This window comes from Hyperoodon ampullatus (genome assembly GCF_949752795.1).
Source record: "Hyperoodon ampullatus genome assembly, chromosome: 9".
NCBI lineage: Eukaryota > Metazoa > Chordata > Mammalia > Artiodactyla > Ziphiidae > Hyperoodon > Hyperoodon ampullatus.
Window position 1 is genome coordinate 1579555 of NC_136922.1, and position 16344 is coordinate 1595898.

At 42.6% G+C, this 16344-nt stretch overlaps 1 protein-coding gene across 1 annotated transcript; it reads left to right on the forward strand.

The window, feature by feature from the left end:
- Window positions 1-9664: 9664 nt before the first annotated feature.
- On the forward strand, window positions 9665-10234 carry LOC307058162 (GTPase NRas-like; the record flags this gene model as incomplete). Its single annotated transcript, XM_079711578.1, has 1 exon — window positions 9665-10234. The coding sequence occupies one exon, from the start codon at window positions 9665-9667 to the stop codon at window positions 10232-10234; it is 570 nt and encodes a 189-aa protein (XP_079567704.1).
- Between the last annotated feature and the right edge of the window lie 6110 nt (window positions 10235-16344).

Genomic DNA, 16344 nt, shown 5'->3' on the forward strand with positions numbered 1-16344 from the left:
CAGAAAAGCAGGACAGGACGTAGAGAAAAGGGAGCCCTGTTTCTCTGACGCTAGGAACATAAATTGCCAAAGGCAACTCTGGAGAAATGTATTGTGTTTCCTAAAAAATCTAAAAAACAGAGCTAGAGAGCATACAGCACTTCCACTCATGGGTGTATGTCTTGGGAAAAACAAAATTCGACAGGACACAGAGAACCCAACTTTTAGTGCATCTCTGTTTACAAGAGCCTCGACTTGGATACAACCTAAATGTACTTGGAAGGAAAAATGGATAAAGAAGATGTGGTACTTATGTACAGTGGAATGTTAATCATCCATGAAATCAATGAAATAAGGCCAGTTGCAGCAACTCCGGTGGACTTAGGGACTATCATTCTAAGTGACATAAGTCAGACAGAAAAAGAGATTTATCATAAGATATCACTTAGAGGTGGAATCTAAAAATGGCTACACATGAACTAATTAAAGAAGAGAAACGGAGTCACACATTTAGGGCTTCCCTGGTGGCGCAGTGGTTAAGAATTCACCAGCCAATCAGGGGAAACAGGTTCGAGTCCTAGTCTGAAAAGATCCCACATGCCGCAGATCCACTACGCCCGTGCGCCACAAATACTGAGCCAGCATTCTCAAGCTGGCAATCCACAACTACTGAGCCCACGTGCCACAACTACTGAAGCCCGCACGCCAGCGCCCATGTTCTGCAACAAGAGAAGCCACCCAATGAGTAGCCTGCGCACCGCAACCAAGACCCAACACAGCCTATTAATTAATTAATTAAAAAAAAAAAAGTTGCAGTCTGACAGTGCCTGGTGAGGGCCAGATTTCTGGTTCATAATGTGGGTCTTCTGGTTCTGCAACCAAATGATGTAATGGGCATAAGATCTTTTGTGTGCTACATTTATTAGGTCACTAATCCCATATTTGAGGTCTCTGGCCTCATGACCTAATCACCTCCCAAAAGCCCCACCTCCTAATACCATCAACAAGGGAGCTGGTTTTCAAAATTTGAAAACTAGAGGCACAAAATGTTTATACCATAACAGGGACCACACGGTTAATTTATTTTTCCTTTCATGTTAAATGTTTTTCACATATATATTTATTATATAATCCTGAAACCCTTGTGTTTTTTTTAAGATTCTTTTCCCATATGGGCCAATACAAAGCACTGAGTAGAGTTCCCTGTGATATACCGCAGGTCCATGCCAATACTTCTCTATTTTATACAGAGTCGTGTGTATATGTCAGTCCTGTTCTCCCAATTTATCCCTCCCCCACTTATCCCCTGGTAACCATAAGTTTATTTTCTATATCCATGACTCTATTTCTGTTTTGTAAATAAGTTCTTTTCTACCGGTTTTTTTTTTTTTTTTAGATTCCGCATGTAAGCAATATCATATGATATCTGTCTTTCTGTGTCTGACTTGCTTCACTCAGTATAACAATCTCTAAGTCCATCCATGTTGCTGAGAAACCCTTAATTGTTAAGGATAACCCTCAATTTTTTCCAGTGTCATCAGCAATTATTTCTGGCAGACATGTGATAACACTTTTTAAACAGGGATATTGAGACCAAAGCTCCTGACCTGCAAACAAACAAAACATCATTCATAAAGTGAAAACTTTGCACATCAAAGGCTGACAGCACGTGGTCTAAATCCCTTTGCACCCACTGCTGACAGAGGGCAGAGGAGTTTGACTCACTAACCGTCCTTACGTGCACTTCTTCCTAATGTGGTATTCCACCTAAAACTTATAAGAAGCGGGACTGCATCATGGAACACATCAATGACTACTGCAGATTCTGAAGTAGCAAAAGAAATAAAAATAAAAACATGATGAAATCATCCAAAGGGTTCTCTTACATTGTTACATTAGTTTCCCTCCCACTGTGAACCTATTTCAAACCCTGTCACTTGAACCTGTTTTTATATTTTTCAACAAAAATAATGTTAATCTGCAGTCACATGCTCCAGTAATACTACAATATCCCTTGTGCAAGTACGTAGGGATTTGAGGAGCTATGGGAGGCTATCATGAGAGGTTCCCTAGAGTAATCAGGACATTTCATTTAGTGTTGGCTCTTCTCCCTAAGATGTCTGCTGTCCTCTTCTTTTTGTAGCTACTAGCATTGAGAAAGTGACCAAGATAAGGCCCTTCTCTTTTTCTGCCCATGAATGCACCCGTGATGAACGTCACAGACCTTGGTGTTTCCAGAAGCCCCTGAAGCTCCTGAACTTCCATGCATGGCATCACATAGAAAAAGATGGTGACGTGTATATTTGTAAAAAACATGCTATAAAATTTTCGACTCGTCCCTTCCTCATAATTCCAAAAAATAGATTTCTTTGGATTTCTGTTTAATGCTGCTGGAGTTGGTACATAAGTTGAGGGAGGTATCAGGGCACACCAAAAGAGAGGGTAACTGCACAGAAAATACAAGCAGGTACATTTCTGTGTAGTTTCAAGCAGCTTATTTCCTGCATCAACCATGGTGATATGTTGACCCTTCCTCTTTCTACTAGTAGTACAACAAACAAATATAAAGGATATTTAGGCTGCTTGTTTTATCCTCACCTCTCACATTTGACCTGCATTCACATATAGGACAGTGAGGGGCCCTTACTATCATCTTACCCCATACTGGAGAACTAGAGAATGTCCAAATTTTTCCAGGGATTATTTTCATATTCTCCAATCAGGTCTATGAAGGAATCTTATCTATTCTGTTTAATGAAGTCATATCTCGCATGGCACCCATCATCACCAATAATGGAAAGAAATTTGAAGGGTCTTAGATTTCACCATATTTGAAATTCCAATATTTTAGCCTGACATGTTTTTTGATTTTACAAAAAAATATTTTAAATGAGACAAAAAAATCATTTTTATGACACAGACAGCAATAGTTTTATATTTTTATCTGTTCCACTTGCACACAAAAGTCTCATGGGGTTATGTAAAGCAGTCCTGTTGGGTGCTGTGCATGGGGCAAGTATCGATTAAAGCTTAGGAATCTTAAGCTTCACTCACCTGAAACTTTTAAAGTACGATGCAAACAATACTGTCTAACATTTGAACAGAGCAAGACACTGTCTTTATTTTATTTGTCAGGTAATTAATCTGTCTTTTGCCCCAGGGAGAGAAACAACTGGCATCTTCCATCAATGTGCTGTACAAAAATCTTTGAACAGAGAGTGCAAGCAGAGGCTGATAAAAGATGTGAAAAAAAAAAAAAAAGATAGACCCTTGTGGCATTTTCTCCTAACTTATTGCAATCTCCCATTTAAAATGTGGTAATAATCAATGTTCTGAGGAAAAGGCCCAAGGAAGGTTTTGCTTTTGTGGAATAATGGGATTGCTAAAGATTTTAGGAGGTAAGAAGAATTGGTGAGAGTGACCATGAGACATCAGAGAAAAGTCAGATCCATGGATGAAGTGATGTTTACCTCTGTGAATCAATGAGAGGTATTAGCAAATGAAAATAAATTTGAATGCAACATTTTATGAATAAATGTAACCTTTCAGCTGTCCTAGAAAAAATTGATTTTCACTATGATACAACATATTTAGTTTAGAACGTTAACTTAAATTTAAAGCTTAGTAACTAGATTTATTGAGGAAACAAAAACAGAGTTGTTGTTGTTTTTTGTTTTTGTTTTTGCGGTATGCGGGCCTCTCACTGCTGTGGCCTCTCCCGTTGCGGAGCACAGGCTCCGGACGCGCAGGCTCAGCGGCCATGGCTCAGGGGCCCAGCTGCTCCTCGGCATGTGGGATCCTCCCGGACTGGGGCACGAACCCGTGTCCCCTGCATCGGCAGGTGGACTCTCAACCACTGCGCCACCAGGGAAGCCCTTTATGGGATTTTTAAACTAATATTGAAATACTTCACACTGAGAACTAGCGCAGTCCTACCTGTAAATCGCAACCACTTGGAGATAAAATCAAGTGCAAGGAATGGTTTGTTCCTACACTAAAGTGAAGGTAGAGGCCTGACATTTGGGACAAACGCTCGGTGGGCTCTGGAAATTCTCAACAGCAGCTGCTATTTGAGGATAAGCTGTTCTTCCTCGGGAAGAATGACCCCTGACTCAGAGTCAGGAGCGTGGAGTCTCGGCTCCAGCCCCAGGATGTGTTCACCGCTCCACACCTCCCTTAACTTTCAAAAGACGGCCTGATTTTTTAATCTGTAAAAGGAGAGGCATTCCAGGGGGTGTCGATGTGAGTTCTACTGCCTATTAATTGTGTAAGTTCAGTCAACTTCCTCAAACCTTCTGAAACCCAGTTTCCTAATATATATTTTAAGATAATAATAATACTTACCTCAAAAAGTGATGCTACACCTAATGATATAAGCAAATTTAAAGTGCCCAGCACTTAATACAGAATTATTTTTATTCTGACATTTTATCACAAAACTTTTCAAACATACGGAAAAGCTGAAAGCATTTCAGAGTGGACACCCATGTTGGTCATCATCTAGAGTCTACAATTCACATTGCACTGTGCTTGCTTTATCACTTACCTCTCCACTGATCACTCCCCTACCCACACACCAATCCATCTTATTATTTTTTGATTCATTTAAAAGAAGCAGACTTCAGTCCATTTCCAAATGTCCTTCATTAGAGTACAATATTTGTCTGTGGCCCCATTTTATTCTTTGGAGGTAAAGTTCACACACAATGAAATGCACAAATCCTAAGTATATCATTTAATGGGTGCTAATAAATGCTCACCCCCTAAGCCCAAGCCCCAGTCATGATATGGAATATTACCATCACCCCAGAAGATTCCCTCATGACGCATTCCAGTAAATCCCTGACCCACCTTCAAGATGCAACTACTCTTCTCATTTTCTTGGCCCATCCAAAGCTGACCCAAAGTGATCCAGAACCTGTGTCACGTAACTAAAGATCTCGTTTCCAGGTGACTTTCATATAATAACAAAGAGTCAAAGGGTTTTATCCCCAAATCTATGCATTTTTCATTATTGTTTGCATCTCGGTTTCTAAGAAACGTTGCACCAATAAAATGACAAAATACATTTGGAACAATCAACCCAAGAATCATTTTGCACCAGCAGTGAAAATTCTCACCACAAGATGGCAGCAGCAGCCCATGATGTTGCTTCACACCTGCCCCTGTGACCCACCAGCTTTCGGATTAACAGGCTTCCACTCCGTACTCACAAAGCACACTTCTATTAGGACCAGGGGGCCAACAATGATGAATAGCACCTGTATTTAGGGACAGCATTTCTAAACAGGTAAATTAAGGGGAACCAAGAAATCCACAAATGAGGCTGGTTAACATATGAGATACCCCTGAGACCAGGACTCTGGTTACCCCTGGGTCTCTTTGGTCAGCTTCAGGTGGGGCGTAGATGTGTTGATCAAACCTGCCGATGACACAAATCCAAGCAGTTATTATAGAACTCCAGTTACAGAATCAGTTGCCAAAAGCTGTTGATGTTTAACAAGTATGAAAGAAAAGATCTTCACCGAAGCAGCACAACTAACTGCCAGCATCCGTACAAGATGGTGGCCTGCAAACTACCTCTTCGTCCTGGCTGTCAAATTCCAATTTGAATTGACAAAGGGATGCGAAGGCCTGAGAGACTGCTTCTGGACTAGAGAGCCAGGACTGGTAGGATCCACCTCCAAACAACACTGAAGAGTAATTTAGAGCAGGAAGGTCCTAGGGACCAAGGCAACACTCCTTACATTTGTAATAAAGTGTGCAGTGTTTTGGAAACCAAGAAAAGGTCATGTCAGTAGCCGATTGCATAGGAAAGAACTTGAAGAGCTAGAGCAAAGAGAATCTACGGCGCGGCCAGTGCTGGCTCGGATGTGGAAGGCCTGTCAATGGGTAGTGACAGTGACCAGTGTGAGGGGCATCTGTTCCCCTTTAGTCTGTTGCATCCCCTTTCTCTGATGTGTTCACAGCAGAGACATCCACATGCGGGAGGTAATGTGAAGGAGGAGAATCCATGTGACAGACGACGGTGAGAACTTTGCAAGGTGTGGGACACGTCACACTCGAGGCTTGCACCACGATTGGGGTATTAAAAAGAGATGACCCAGCAATCGCACTACTGGGCATATACCCTGAGAAAATCATAAATCAAAAAGAGTCATGTACCACAATGTTCACTGCAGCTCTATTTACAGTAGCCAGGACATGGAAGCAACCTACATGTCCATCAACAGATGAATGGATAAAGAAGATGTGCCACATATATACAATGCAATATGACTCAGCCATAAAACGAAACGAAATTGAGTTATTAGTAGTGAGGTGGATGGACCTAGAGTCTGTCCTACAGAGTGAAGTAAGTCAGAAGGAGAGAAACAAATACCGTATGCTAACACATATATATGGAATCTAAGAAAGAAAAAAAATGTCATGAAGAACCTTGGGGTAAGACGGGAATAAAGACACAGACCTACTAGAGAATGGACTTGAGGATATGGGGAGGGGGAAGGGTAAGCTGTGGCAAAGTGAGAGAGTGGCATGGACATATACACACTACCAAACGTAAAAGAGATAGCTAGTGGGAAGCAGCCGCGTAGCACAGGGAGATCAGCTCAGTGCTTTGTGACCACCTAGAGGGGTGGGATAGGGAGGGTGGGAGGGAGGGAGACGCAAGAGGAAAGAGATATGGGAACATATGCACATGTATAACTGATTCACTTTGTTATAAAGCAGAAACTAACACACCATTGTAAAGCAATTATACTCCAATAAAGATGTAAAAAAAAAAAAAAGAGATGATTTCCCGAGGTGCTTAGACACATAACAATAACCCACAGGCACGAGGTTCTTATATTCTTCTACTTATAAAATCCATCACATGATGATGTATTACATATTGGAATCATCTTGCCCAAGCCTTCTTAGAGAGCGAGTCTGTTGAAACTGAAGTCCATTCAAACTAGCTTGTTCATCCAAAGCCCTGGGGGAGACACATCTCAGCACAAGTCCCCTGTCACTGATGGATAAAAACCCTAACTGCTTGCAGCAAGTGATGAGCTTACCTTAACACAGTCGATAATGTTGAAATTACTTCCTTGGGCTGACAAGATGCACATATTAAAGATCTCCGTAATTAAATACACAACGTCAAGTCAAATAATCATTGGAACGAACAGGGAGCAGTGAGGACCGCTGGGCCTCATCCAACCCTTCCAACTCCGACAGTTCATTAATGAAGACAAGGAACAAACAGATTCAGGGGTAGACAAATGGAACATGTCGGGTTTAGGGCAGAAATCTTTTAAAGGTGAGAGTTTTCTTCTGCTCTTGTGGAAAACCTCTCTCACTGTGATTTTCACTGCAGCTCGTGACGGTGTGGATTCCTCTGGGAAGTTGGCCGGATTTCCTGGTCTCTCCTCGGCAAGGACCAGCACCGGGGTGGCGTCTCATGGTACCTGCAGCCCGGGAGGGGGGTCAGCGCCCACCTCACAGATGAGAAAACGGAGCCCCAGGAGGCTCCTCCTGCCAGGGGTCCTGAGGCTTCCTGAGGCCTGACACCGCGCTGGGGACACATCTGCAGCCCCAACCCCCCGACAATAAGAAAGCCCAGGCTGTGTGGGAAGAGGTCTCTCTAAACCACACAGCCCGCAGAAGGGCCCCAGGCACTTCCTAACTTCAGCTCCCAACCGTGTTGTATTTTTCCCACGAGGTATTACCATCCTTAAACATACTTGGTTCCACTTCTTCCTCTGTACGTCGTATTTTTCACGTGCAAAGTATTCTGCGACTATTATAATAAAATAACCTCCTTTGTTAGGGCTCCAAGTCCCTGCTTTCTCCCTTAAAGGGTCTTGATCATTTTATCTACTCTCCCTTTCCTTCAGCCCTAGAAGGCGCTTCTTGTGAGGCCAGCCCCTGCCGGCCAGCACACTGCGCCCGCCTCCTCCCCCCAGGCTCCCATCAGCTGCCTTCAGCACCACTCCACCCAGCAACTGCCATCCCTCGGTCCTTCTGCTCGCCCAGCCTGCCCTAAGCTCTGCCCGTCTCTGCCTTGGCAGGCTGGCCCCGCAAACCTGATTCCTCCTCCTGGGCCTCACCTAGACTACATTTTCCTCCCCCTTTGCATCTAGGGGGCATGGGCCTGTCCCCAGCTGGCAAGGAGCGGGATGCTGTAGGATTTGCAGTGAAGATGCGCGCGGCCTCCCCAGCCCCGACTTGCCCTCCTGGGGCGGGCACAGGGCAGGACTTCAAGCACCTCCCGATGGCTCTAGGGGGATGAGGGGTGCTGGTTCCGGCCATCCACCCCTCCTGGATGGGACACCGCACTTCCCTCTCTCTCCTCTTTCCTCTTCCTATTGGCTCTTCCTCGTGACACACAGACTTATCAACATCTTTGCATCCTAAGGAGAAAATATCTCCTCTGGATCCTTACTTTCCCTCAAGTTTCTGACTCGCTTTTCTTCACTGTCAGCGTGAATAAGTTACGAGAAATAGCCTCCGAGCAGCTACTTCTGTCTGCTTCCTCCTTAACACTTAGCTGTCTGGCTTCCATCCAACCCCTTGATGGAGACCCCATAACTGCTCTTTCAAGGGTCTTCAAGGTCCCTTAATTTTCACAAGGTCCACCAACCCTTCCCTGAAACGCACGAGGTTCTTCACACCTCACCCGCTCTCGAAATCTTCTATTCTCTGCGACAGCTTTCTTCTGTCTCATGTTTTTCTCCCTCCTCTAAGACTTGAAACTTTGAATTCAGATAGACACGGCTCAAGTCCTGGATCCTCCCGGGTTTGTTTGACCTTCAACAAGGTACTTAAATTCTCCGAGCCTCTGTTTCTTCACCTGTAAACTGGGAGAGATAAGGGAACAAGTATAAAGCCTTCAATGAGAAAACACGCAAAATGTGTAGCAGAAGGTATGCGTCATAAGAAGTTGATTTCCTGCCCACCCATTCCACCTCCATCTCTGTGTCCCACAGAGACCCCGAGACAGTGACATTTAGTAAATATGTGTGAACCCACATAGAATCAGGGGTCCTGCATGATGACCAGCTTCTGGCTGATGAGTAGGTTGGCTAAAAGTGGAGAGAACAAAGTACCACTGTGGGAGCCAAGTTTCTCACCAGGCAGATTCCTTGCAGATTCCTCATCTCTAACCCTTCTTCCTTTGCACCACCCTGCCACACCCCCAGACAGTGTCTGCAATTCTATGTGTTAGCAGGCGATGGAATCCACAGACATGGGAGCTTAAATGAGCTTTTCCAAAACAGCAGACCACTCAGATGTGCGTGCCAGGGCTAAAGAGAGAACATCTTGTTGGTCCTGCTTGCAAAAAACAAACAACAAAAAACAGTTTTAATGAACATTATATTCTTGTATAAACAGTATAAAGTTGATAATGTTACCATATTCAGAATTTATAAGCTGTTTTCCTTTGACACAGAATTTACATCCTTATGTTTAAACCACTGAATTGCCTTGATATTTTGTTCTGGCTTGTAGTACATTCTTAGAATTAAGACAGCATCGCAAATTCTTAGAAATCAGGACCACAAACGAGATTGTTCTTAAAAGCTAATTCTGGGGGGGCTGTTCATGGCGGTTCCGGGGTCTCCAACATGTTTCCCGGTTGTGGTCCAAATCTGTCCGAAGTGGAGGCAGTGGAGCTTGAGGTTCTTGCTGGTGTGAAATGACTGAGTACAAACTGGTGGTGGTTGGAGCAGGTTGTGTTGGGAAAAGCGCACTGACAATCCAGCTGATCCAGAACCACCTTGTAGATGAATATGATCCCACCATAGAGGATTCTTACCAAAAACAGGTGGTTATAGATGGTGAAACCTCTCTGTTGGACATACTGGATACAGCTGGACAAGAGGAGTACAGTGCCATGAGAGACCAATACATGAGGACAGGCAAAGGCTTCCTTTGTGTACTTGCCATCAATAATAGCAAATCATTTGCAGATATTAACCTCTACAGGGAACAGATTAAGCGTGTAAAAGACTCAGATGATGTACCTATGGTGCTAGTAGGAAACGAGTGTGATTTGCCAACAAGGACAGTTGACACAAAACAAGCCCATGAACTGGCCAAGAGTTATGGAATTCCATTCATTGAAACCTCAGCCAAGACCAGACAGGGTGTTGAAGATGCCTCTTACACACTGGTAAGAGAAATACGTCAGTACCGAATGAAAAACCTCAACAGCAGTTATGATGGGACTCAAGGTTGTATGGGATTGCCATGTGTGGTGATGTAACAAGATACTTTTAAAGTTCAACCATCAGAAAAGAGCCACCATCAAGCTGCACTGACACCTTGGTCCTGACTTCCCTGGAGGAGATGTATTCCTGTTGCTATCTTCAGTCTCACAAAGAAGCTCCTGCGGTTTCCCCAACTGTCAGTAGATCAGTATAATATTCTCTATTTGAGAAGTTCTCAGAGTAACTACCTCCTCACTTGGTTGTCTGACCAGAGAAATGAACCTCTTGTTACTCCCAGTATTTCTCCATCCTGGATTCTCCCCGAGCACACACAAACAAACCTCCGCCACCCCAGGTTTTTCATCTGAAAAGCAGTTAATGCTCTGAAACAGAGAACCAAACTGTAGAAACATGAAATTCTGTAGAAAACAATGTCTTGAGCTCTGAAGTAGCAACTGCTAGTGACTTTTTTTCCTTTTTACTGTTGAACTTGGAACTATGTTGGTTTTTGGAGAAATGTCATAAATTACTGTTTTGCTGAGAATATAGTTAATGTTGCTGTTTGGTTTGTTTGTAATGTTATCAGCTATATTCTATAAACTGGCATCTGCTCTGTATTCAGAAATAAAAAATTTTTAAAAAAGCTAATTCTGGAAGAAGAAATGACTCACCTTTCATGTTTCTCAAAGTTCAAAACTTGTTTAGTAGTGCTTTTAACACAAGGAAAATTGTGTTCATTTCCAATAAATGTCAATACTCTCCATTGAAGAAGAACTTGTCCATCTTTAAAATCCTTTCTGAGGGCTTCCCTGGTGGAGCAGTGGTTCAGAGTCCGCCTGCCGATGCAGGGGACACGGGTTCGTGCCCCGGTCCGGGAAGATCCCACATGTCATGGAGCAGCTGGGCCCGTGAGCCATGGCCTCTGAGCCTGAGTGTCCGGAGCCTGTGCTCCACAACGGGAGAGGCCACAACAGTGAGAAGCCCACGTACCGCAAAAAAAAAAAAAAATCCTTTTTGAGTTTTATTACACAACAGATGTAAAAGCACCCTGGAGCACTAATAAAAATAACTGTTAACAGCTTTATTGATATATAATTCACATGTCATAAACGTCCCCATTTCAAGTGTACAGTTTAACGGTCCTTAGTATATCCACAGTTGTGCAACCATCACCACAATCTGATTTTAGAACATTTCATTCACCCCAAAATGAGACCCATTAGCATTCACTCCCTGTTATAGGTTAAACTGTGTCCCCCAAAAATCACGTGTGGAAGCCCTAATCCCCAGTGCTTCAGAACGTGACCTTATTTGGAAATAGGGTCTTTGCGGTTGTAATTAATTAAACTGAGATATTGTCATATGTCTGAGCCCGAATCCAACATGACTGGCGTTCTTATACAAAGGGGAAGTTTGGACCCAGGCACACACACACAGAGAACCACGTGAAGATGAAGGCAGAGATGGGCGTGATGCTTCCACAGGCAGAGGGATGCCACAGATGGCCAGCAAACCACCAGAGACTAGGTCAACAGCCTGAGACAGACGTTCCCGCACAGCCCTCAGAAGGCAACAACTCTGCCAACAACTTGAAGTCAGACTTCTAGCCTCCAGAACCATGAGACAGTAAATTTCTGTTTCTTTTAAGACACTCCGTTTCGGGTGCTTTGTTATAGCAGCCCTAGCAAGCTAATACCATCCTCATTTTGCCTGTACCCTATCCCCACACCAACCCCTGGCAACCCCTAATCTACTTTCTGTCTGTAGATTTGCCTATTCTGAACATTTTGTATAAATGGAACGACATAGTATGTCATCTTTTGGAACTGGCCTCTTTAGCACAATGTTTTATATTATTTAGTATAATGTTTTCAATCATCATGAATGCTGCAGCTCATCTGTCTTTTTCATTGCCAGATTATATTACATTGTATGGATATGCTCACTTTGGTTATGCATTTATCAATTGATAGACATTTAAGTTGTTTTCACATTTTGGCTATTATGAATCAAACTGCTATGATCATTCATGAACAAGTTTTTTGTGTGGACATGTGTTTTCATTTCTCTTGAGTATATATCTAGCAGTGGAATTTCTGGGCCATATGCTAACTCCTAATATTTTGACGAACCGCCTAAGTATTTTCCAAAGTAGCTGCACAGAGTTTCCAATTTTTTTCACACCCTCGTCAACATTTCTTATTATCTGTCTTTTATATTTTAGCCATTGTAGTGCATGTGAAGTGGGATCATTGTAGTTTTGATTTGCATTTCCCAAATGACTAATGCTGTTGATCACCTTTTCATGTGATTATTGGCCATCTGAATATCTATCCTCTTGGAGAAATGTCTATTCAAACTCTCTACACAATTTTTATCTGGGTAATTTTATTATTGAGTTTTAAGGGTTCTTTATATATTCTGGACATAGATACTTTATCATTTATGTTTTTCAAATATTTTCGCCTAGTCCTGGTGTTGTCTTTTCTCTTTCTTGATGGTGTTTTTCGAAGCACAAAAGTTTTTAATTTTTATAAAGTGTAATTTGTCTATATTTTCGTTTGTTGCTTGTTTTTCATATTGTATCCTAGAAACCTTTGTCTAACCCAAAGTCATGAAGACTTGCTCCTGTGTCTCTTTTAGGAGTTTTATACTTCAAGGAGCTTTCAATGTAAGATGAAAGCCCTTACATTTTGCTCCATTAATCACCTACAGTTAATTTTTGTGTCTGGTGTAGGGAAAGAGTTGAAATTCAGTCTTTTGCATATGGATATCCAGTTGTCTCAACACCATTTTGTGAAACAATTGTTCTCTCTCTGATGAGTTTCTTGGCATCATGCTAGAATTCAATTGACCATGAATGGTTGTAAACGGTTTGTTTCTGGACTCTCAGTTCTATTCTATGCCAGCACAACCCAGTCTTAGTTACTATAGCTCTATAGTAAGTTTTAAAATTGAGGGACCTCCCTGGTGGTCCAATGGGTAAGACTCCATGCCCCCAATGCAGGGGACCTGGGTTCGATCCCTGGTCGAGGAACTAGATTCTGCATGCATGCCGCAACTAAGAGTCTACATGCCATAACAAAGATCCCATGTGCCACAACTAAGACCCAGTGCGGCCAAAATAAATAAATTATTTTTTAAAAAAACTAGTAACTGTGAGACCTCTATCATTATTCTTCTTTACAAGATTGTTTTGGCTATTGTGGGTCCCCTGCCTTTTTATAAGAATTTTACCATCATTTTCTCATTTTCTGCAGAAAAGCCAGCTGGAATTTTGATACAGATTGCATTGAATCAGTATATCAACTTAAGGATCATTGCCATCTTAAAAATATAAAGTCTTCTGATTCATGTTTTGTAGTTTTTGATGTACAAGTTTTAGACGTTTTGTTAGATTTATATATAAGTAACTTTTGATGCTATTTTACATGGAATTTTCTTAATTTCATTTTCAGATTGTTCTCTGCCAGTAAGTAGGAATATAATTGATTTTTTATATTGATCTTGTATCCTGCTATTATGGGGAACTTGTTTATCGGTTCTAATTGTTTTATATTGGATTCCTTAGGATTTTCCATATACAAGACCATGTCATCTGATGTGTAAAAATATAGTTGTTTTTTTTTTTTCCTTTCCAATGTGAATACTTTTTATTTCTGTTCCGTGCCTAATTAGCTGGGCTAGAACCTCCAGTACAATGCTTTACAGAAGTGGTGAGACGACATTCTTGTTATGTTCATGATCTTAGGCAAAAAGCCTTCAGTCTTTCACCATTAAGTATGATGTTAGCTGTGAATTTTTTATAGGTGCCTTTTATCAGGTTGAGGAAATATCTTTCTATTCCTAGTTTGTTGAGTATGTTTATCAATCAGGAATCAATCAGGTGATAGATTTTGTCAGATGCTTTTTCTTCATCTGGTGAGGCAATCCTGTGTTTTTTCTCCTTTATTCTGTTAATATGGTGTGTAACATTGACTGATTTTCCATGTTAAACTAACTATGTGGACACATCAAATTAACCAGCATTGATAATATGCTCTACCTTGTGTGTATTTTACCATAATTAAAATTTTTTAAAAGTTAAAAAACATCAGAGTCTCCAGAGGGGATAGAAAACAACTGAAAGATAAGTGAGGCAAAGTCTATTCCAAAAAAGGAGGAATCAAAGACAAAATGAAATTGTATTTAATGTTTTCCTCTGTAACCCAAGGCCACACACAGTATACTGTAGTTCCATCCCTCCATGATATATCCATGCCTGTCATTGCTTGTTTAATATTCTTTTAACGGGAAATACAGATTTGTGCCATTTGAGTACAAGGGAAAAACCAAGTCTCCTGCCGGTCTGGTCCCCCAGCCCAGCCACCAGATCCCTGTCCTCCCAGAGTTCACATCCCCAGCTTAGAATCTCATGGTCAAGGCATTTCTCGGCGTCGTGGTCATCACTCCACTCCCAGTACACTCCTTACCTTTCCTGGAAGACTTTAGTTCCTGGTCCATTGTGCCTCCTTCTGAAAAGATACTGGGTGACTTTGACATCCACGTAGATGCTCTTTTTGTAGCCTCATCTCTCAACCCCTAGACCTCCTTCCCTCCTGGGGTCCTGTCCTGCACCCCGCGCGGCACTCACGCCCAGGCTGCGTTCCTCTGTTCCTGCCGTAGCTGCGGTCCCTCCGTAGACCCCATCATGGGCGCCATCATCACCGCCTCGTCCTGCTCAGCTTCTCTGTTTCCTCTCCTGCTGCCCTTGAATGGAGTCCAACGTTCATCCCAAATCAGAAGCACGTGTATACATGGGACACAAAGCACTCGATTCTAATATTGTCTTTCTCCCCACATCAGGTAAGACCATGCACCAGGGACCAGATACTCCCTTAGAAAGGGCGATTGTGGTTTTATTTCTGGAGCTAGCAAGTGTGTGCAAGTGTGTGTGTGTGTGTGTGTGTGTGTGTGTGTGATCTTCTGTGACTCTCTTCAGTGACACAAGGTGCTGAATGAAGGCATCCATGTCGCCGTCCCCTTTCCCCGTGCCCATGCATCTGTATCTAAAGTCTTGGTTTCTCTTTCTGGAAGGTGTAGCGACTCTTTCAGAGGCAGGGCACCCTTTCTGCATGCAAACTGAAGACTTAGCAGCAGTAGCAACAATAAAAACAGACAAGCAAATAAACAAAAGCACACATTCGTATAACAGACTGCCCTGCCTTTTAGGAGTTACAGCAGATATGGGATGAACAGGCTCAGACCCACTTGAAGGACATCTGAGCTACCACAAAGAACCATACAGCTTCATCACCCCTTCCACTAAGTCTAATTGGACCCCACCCTACACGGGCCCAAACACCCCATTTCCCCACCCCCGTTCCTCAGAAGGACTAAGTTTCCCCAAATACTTATTTTGTACCATACACCTATATTACATATATCACCTTGTTCATGTGCATAATTAAAAGGTCTGTTTTCAGCCTGCCAGCACTGGCTGATCCCCTGCAATCCCAGAGCCACCTAAACCCATCAGTCCCTTGATTCAAACCAGCCGTGTCTTCCTAGTATGCCTGGAATTGTGCGTATTGCTTCCGGGAGTTTGGATTTCATCTGGGAGCCTTACGTGGGTCTGTAAGGCCGTCATGACCCAAACTCTGAGGCTCCCAAGAGGTCTCCCACCTCTCTACCCTCACTCACTACATACCAGCCCAGCTGGCCCTTTTCCTGATCTCAAAAGCACCAGCCACATCCCATTTTGAGATGGACACCCAGAGCAGCAAACTGCAGCCAGCTCTCTGTCCCTTGGCTTTCTCTCTAGTCAAGTTCTCACTTTGATCTCAGACTAAATTAGCAGACCCCCTCCAGCCACCTTCGATAGCAGTCTCTTGTTTGGTTTCCTTTGAGCACCTAGCAGTGTTTAAAGTTATCCTCTTTGCTTATTTATCTGCTCATTTTCATTCTCCCCTCTGGGAGTTCCATGAGATAAGAGAACTCAGCTATCTTTGATTCCCAAGCATAAAACAGTAGCTTGCATATAGTAACCGTTTAACAAACTTTATAGAATGAATGAATGAATGAATCAGTGAATGAAAATGGTAATTTCCAAAGGGAATGAACTGGGAATTTAATTTTTCACATGAAGAACTACATAAAACTTTGAAATTGTCCTTTGTTTTTCTGC